The sequence below is a fragment of the Empidonax traillii genome, unplaced genomic scaffold (genome assembly GCF_003031625.1).
Source record: "Empidonax traillii isolate 1590-97213 ecotype Southwest subspecies unplaced genomic scaffold, ASM303162v1 scaffold34:size3740991, whole genome shotgun sequence".
Taxonomy (NCBI): domain Eukaryota; kingdom Metazoa; phylum Chordata; class Aves; order Passeriformes; family Tyrannidae; genus Empidonax; species Empidonax traillii.
The window spans coordinates 3,731,672-3,737,671 of NW_020955227.1; the positions used below are offsets into that span (position 1 = coordinate 3,731,672).

Below are 6,000 nucleotides of genomic sequence, written 5' to 3' on the forward strand. Positions count from 1 at the left end.
GGTTAGCAGCTTTTGACAGATCATAAATCAGTGCTTCGAAGTCGCTAGGACAAATCCCAGGACATTTAATCTTTAATATTAGACGCCTTTGAGGCAGTGAATATTTCATGAAGGTGCTGTTGCATTTTAGCACATCATTAGCCGTCTCTTCCCCCCCACCCCCCTTTTTCTTTTTTTGCCTCCTCTCCTTTTTCAGGCATCTCTTCCTCAAAAATATCAGCGTTTGAATCCCCTCCTCGCTCCCTCCTGACAATAAAGCTCTTTACTGTAATCCCTGTGAGACATTTTAAGAACTTGCTTAGGATCCCCATGAGCACCATGGTACCTGCCAGTCTGCATTGCCAGCGTGCTGGGAGCACCCCCCTCCCAGCACCCTTCCCAGGTCCAACCTCTCTCTAGTGTTTACAGCTCATCCTGCTGCACCACCAGGCACGAAGGGGAGAGGAGGGGAGGGAAGAAAAACATTGGCAGCAGCTTGTAGCAGAAACTCCACGTGCAAATCCAATTAATCTTTTGATTTTGCTGTTTCTTGCTCCGGGTTATGTATTTCTACCAAACGCTGAATCAATTTGGGCCAAGCGCGCTCGGGTTTCTGGTGTGGGGAAATGTCTTCTCTTGCTGTCAAAAGGGTGCAACAGAGTGAGGCAACACCCAGAGAGTGGAGGGGAGCAGGTCTGAGAGCCCTTTTGTTGTGCGATGGGGGTATGGCATGGGAACTGCCTGTGGAGGACAGAGTTTGGGGGGTTCTGCATCCTTCTGTGGGAGTTTGGGCTGCAGGAGACTCTGCTGCTCCATCCTCTGTGAGGTGCCAGGAGCAGAGGTGGGAAGGGGATGTGACCAGGATGGGTTTGGTTCTGCTCAAGCAAGGTTAAAATCCCTGCTGAGGAGTGAACCCCTGGCTCCTGAGCAGCCCCTCTGCCAGGGCTGTGGGCAGGTCTCAGGGCAGGGGCTGGATCCATGTGGGTACATCCTTATGGGGAATATTTCTAGGGGACCATTGAGCAGAGATCTGCTCAGCCTGGAGAGCTGCAGGGCTACAGAGGAACACTAGGTAAGGACAGACCTTTGCATCATGAAACCTCATCCCTGGCTACTATGGGTGCTGCATCATGTAATCCACCCCAGAATAACTACAGGTTTCTTGCAGCTTTCCACATCTCCTCATCTCTTTCACACCTCCTGGAGGCTTCTGGGGTCCAAGGTGCTCCAGATCCATAGCAGGGACCAGGAGTGGCTGTGAACATGCAGAGATGGGCAGGAGGGGAGGAGGGTCCAGCTCTGCAGTTGTTGATGTGCCTCTGGCCCAGAAAGGTCTCATCCTTCCCTCTTCTCTTTCAGGAGAGTGCAGCTGCCATGAAGGGTACGCCCCAGACCCCGTCCACCGGCACTTGTGTGTGCGCAGTGACTGGGGACACAGCGAGGGGTGAGTGGGGACAGGGTGGTGGGTTTGCTCTGTCCTGGCTCTCCCACACTGGTGAGGAGCCAGGTTCTGCTCTGCTCAGCTGATCACTGGCCCCAAAGGCCTGGGACCAGGTTGTGCTGCTTTCCCTGCTGAGTGATGTGCTCAGCTGCTCTCTCCATCCCTCCTCCCAGGCCGTGGCCCTACACGACGCTGGAGCGGGGATATGACTTGGTCACAGGAGAGCAGGCACCAGAGAAAATACTCAGGTGAGTCAGAGGAGGGTTCATCTGGGACATTTGGGTGGGGAGAGCCATGAAGATGTGCCAGCAGATGCAACCTCTTGGTCACTCCCAACTCTGCCTTGTTGTGCTGGCAGGGGCACACGAGTGTCATTTGCCTGTCACAGACCTGAAAGGTTTATCCAGACAGAGGAGGGTTCCCCTCTTGTCCCCTCAGCAAACGCCAGGCCAGTGTGCACAGAGAGGGAGTCCCTGTGGGCTGAAGAGCTTGGCCATCCCCTTCTGTTGCATCTCATAGAATCACAGAATATCCTGAGTTGGAAGGGAGCCACAAGGATCATCGGAGCCCAACTCCTAATTTGGCACGGGGAGGGGAATGCCATTATTCCTCTCCCATTTGGCTTCCAGGGCAAGACCAAATGACTAACTTATCTCATGGTGCCACCACTGCTCCGACTTCCAGGTGGGCAGGTGCAGTGGAGGGCCACCATTCCCTGTGGACACTCTTTTCCTCTATGACACATTTGCTCTTTATTCCAGGTCTACCTACAGTTTGGGTCAAGGGCTGTGGCTTCCAGTCAGTAAGAGCTTCGTGGTGCCCCCTGTGGAGCTTTCCATCAATCCTCTTGCCAGCTGCAAGACAGATGTTCTGGTGACGGAAGATCCAGCAGATGTCAGGTAGGAAGCAGATTTGTCGTTTTCTTCACGCTTGAGTGACTACACTGCTCCTTAAATTGTTATTGAGGATGCAGTAATTTCTATGATGATAGGTTTGATTAATTTTCTTCCAATAAGAAATGTGATGTGATGGCTCTCCAGGCTCTTTGGTCTGATGGGTCTAGGCCAGGCCTGAGTGTGTAACACTAAAGTCTGCCAGTACAGACAGCTGAATGGGTAGGAGAAGGCAGTTTTAAAGTGGCTTAAATGTAATGTTAGATTGCAGTGCTTAAATGGATGCATTTACCAGGATGGAGGTGCTGTCATCTTTCTGAAACTCATACATATATCACATCCACCTGGCCCTCGGTGTCCGCTGGGATGCTCATGAGGGGTGAAAGGCTCTTTTGCTCATCCAATTATTATACAATTAGATGGGTTTTTACTTCCTGGAGTTCAGTAAATGCCTGAATATTTTTCTGGCTCCCCTATTTTGACCAGTTTGTATTTTAACCAGATGTCCTTGGACTTGGGATAGTCTTGTTCTGAAGAGGGACCTAAGAGGGAGTTGCAGGAGGAGAATTGCCCTGGTGGAAGGAGAGGCTATTGCTGGGAGAATGGGCTGAGTGTGGGCAGAGGAGGTCCCTGGAGAAGGGGACAGGCACATCAGTTGTGTTTTGTGCCCCAACTGGCATCCAAGAGGTCCTCACTTCCAAGAGTGTGTTTTTGTTGCTAATCAGTGCCTGTTCCCTCTCCTTCAAAAAGAGACTGATAGTACATATCTATCACAATTTGGCTCTCTTAGGAGCGTTGTTTTTCTTGTCTGCAGCAACTTCTGCTTTTCATCTGAGAGGGAGAAGGATTGCCTTGGTTTATGTTAACATTTTCCAAGCCAAAATGCCAGGAGATCATTATTTCTTTCTTGCCTCCTCACATCTTCATGAAAAGGACCTTAGTGAAGGTAGAGGCTTGGAAGCTTGTTTTCTGCTCCAGTGCAGTAATTGTCTCTGGGCACTGATTCTCGTGGAAAAGTCTCTGTCAGGATGGATGAATGCCAGGCAGGAGGAGGGGAGGTTCTGCCACTGAGCTTGTTGCCTTCTCCCCTCGTAAAAGGAACCTGAACTGAGAATTCCAGGTATAAATATTGGAGTGACTCAGGTAGAGTAAGGGGAGGTGAGTTCACGGCGCTTGTATCTTACACACAGGAGTTGCTAAATTATTAAAACTTTAATAAACGTAATAATAAATATTTGATGTTGAATTATGGAAGGTTTCACAGATACACTGAGAAGCGAAAAGCGATCTAATACTTCGGCGTTAGAATTTAAACACTTCTCAAAGGAGAAGCTGCAAGCTTGGGGTCCTGAGCACCCCAGGGTGGATGGAAAGCAAGGTGATAACTCCTGAGTGGAGTGGGATGGTGCAAAGGAGCTGATGCCAGGGCTGCTCAGATCCACTGCAGATGGTGAGCAGGGTCAGTGTTGTGTTTAGTGCTCATGGGCATCACGTTGGCCTGTCTCTGAGAACTTCTTCTGAGGTTCTTGGGTGTTTTCACACAATGAGAAAGGTATTTTAGAGCTGCTTATCTTGCAGCCACTTTGCTTTGTCCCTCTGGAATGACACAAGTGTTGGCTGCTTCTCAAGCAGCAGCAGTTTTGGTGGTTCAGATGTTGAGGTGATAACCCATCACATCAGACGAACCATCAGAGGTGAACACGTGCTGTCCATGGTGTAGGTGTTCAAACACAGCCACCCCTCTGCCTGCAGGGGACCTGTTCCCAGGCTATGGGACTGTGGTAGTGCTGCTGACCCTCCATTTTGGGAGCTCCTGCAGGTGAATCACAGAATCATCAAGGCTGGAAAAAAACCTCCAAGATCATCAAGTCCAACCTTTGACCAAACACCACCTTGACAACTAAACCATGGCACTGAGTGCCATGTCCAGTCATTCCTTGAACACCCCCAGGGATGGGGACCCACCACCTCCCTGGGCAGCCCATTCCAATGCTTGACAACCCTTTCAGTGAAGAAATTCTTCCTGAATTTCCTGAACGTGCGGGGCTTGAGCTTTAATACAGTCACATCTCCATGCCACGGGGGCTGCGTTACACCAGCTGCAACACAACCCTGTCTCAGCACCCAGAGTGCCCTGTTTGCTGTCCTGTAACACGGTGATGGTGGCTCAGCCCTGTGTCTCTCCCTGTGTCTTTAATAAGGAGCGTGCTGCATTCCTCCAGACCTTTCATTAGTCTGACACCTTTGGCTCCGGGGTCGCTTGTCTTGAAGAGTTTAATGGAAGGAAATTGCAGAAAGCCTGGCTCGGAGAAAACAAGTGATGAAGTCTTTACAACTCAGAGGGTTAAAGGTTCAAACGTGGCCCTGTGTTTTTATGAAGATGCTGGAGACTGCGGAGGGACAGGTGGGGCTCGGCCTTTCAGCAGCTCCCCGGGGAAATGCTGACTCTGGTGCTGTTCTCCCTGTGTTTCACTGCTGAGCAGTGCTCCAAGCTGCCTCTGTGCTTCAGTGGATGGGGATGAGGGGCCCAAACCTCCTTCCACTGCTGCAGCCAAGTCATTAGATAAACTTCCTACGGGGGGAGACAAGGGGCTTCATGCAACCATCCCACTGGGGATGCTCCCACGTGTCCCGAGGGTTGAGAGGGGCAGGACTTTGCATGCAGAACTCGGTGCTTGAGGCTTTAGGGCTGGGTGTCATAAATTAGAGTGCTTGGAGTTAATGAAACTTGCATATGTAATTTATCAGTGACCTTGTTGAGCATCCCCTCCTCGACCCAGGGTCTGATGTTCCACAGGGTAATCACACTGGTCACACGCCTGGGATCGTGGCAGCCACGCTAACGGTGACATCTTTGCTCAGATGAGGTTGGTCAGCAGTGCTGCAGGGCTTCCCCTATGCTGGGCAGCCTCTGCCTTGGGCTGGAGACCAGCTCCCAGGATGGGCAGTCTGTCCCTGTGGCATATCCCCTGACAGGACAAGAAATACCTCCCGGTCCCTCCTTGCCTCTCTTGTTTTCAAGACCGTTCTTTGTTTCCCTTTCTCCATTGCTCCCATCCCTCTCTCTTATTTTTATTTCTCCCCTAGCCTGGTGGTAGACATAGAAGTCTCTCTGCTTTTTAAAATAAACTACTATTAGGGGTTTAGTCTTTCTGTTGGCCTTCCTTAGACACCTTACCATCTCTGTTTAGCCCTTCAGAAGGTACAGCTTGTCCTGGGGGACTGGGAATTGCTCTAATTGTGGCAGCTACTGGAAGAACCCACAGCCCCAGCACCAAAAATCCCTGCAAGGGAGAACAAAAACATCCCCAGGTGGCCCTGGGGGACCAAGAGGAGGGCTAACCTGGGGGGGCAGAGCACAGCACTGGCAAACACCCGGTGGTCCTGGTTCATGGTGCCACCCGCTCTGCAGAAAAGTTGGTGATTTCTGGTGAGCAGCTATAAATCAGAGGCACGAGCCTCAGCTGCTGCCTGACATGACATATAGTTCTATCGTTATGGCAACCACAGAAACAAATAAAAGCCTTGCCTTCACTTGACAAGCCTTTGAGATGTCCTGATGGAGAGACAAGTGTTCAGCGGCAGAATGAATTCTCTTGAACTCGCTGTCGATTCATCTTCGTTTTGCTCCCAAGTGAGCCCCTTTGCTCTCTGAATTCTTTGCCGAAGTACAATCAACTGGATTTT

At 50.8% G+C, this 6,000-nt stretch overlaps 1 protein-coding gene across 1 annotated transcript in view; it reads left to right on the forward strand.

Annotated features, from left to right (window-relative positions):
* LOC114054581 (astrotactin-2-like) overlaps positions 1 to 4,717 on the forward strand; it is a gene marked incomplete at its 3' end in the record, with an annotated part of 143,804 nt that extends 139,087 nt beyond the window's left edge. The window contains exons 8-11 of the mRNA XM_027877881.1: positions 1,339 to 1,423; positions 1,594 to 1,668; positions 2,182 to 2,319; positions 4,515 to 4,717. Of these exons, the coding sequence (XP_027733682.1) occupies positions 1,339 to 1,423; positions 1,594 to 1,668; positions 2,182 to 2,319; positions 4,515 to 4,717 (501 nt within the window). The remainder of the gene's footprint in view (positions 1 to 1,338; positions 1,424 to 1,593; positions 1,669 to 2,181; positions 2,320 to 4,514) is intronic.
* Positions 4,718 to 6,000: the final 1,283 nt, after the last annotated feature.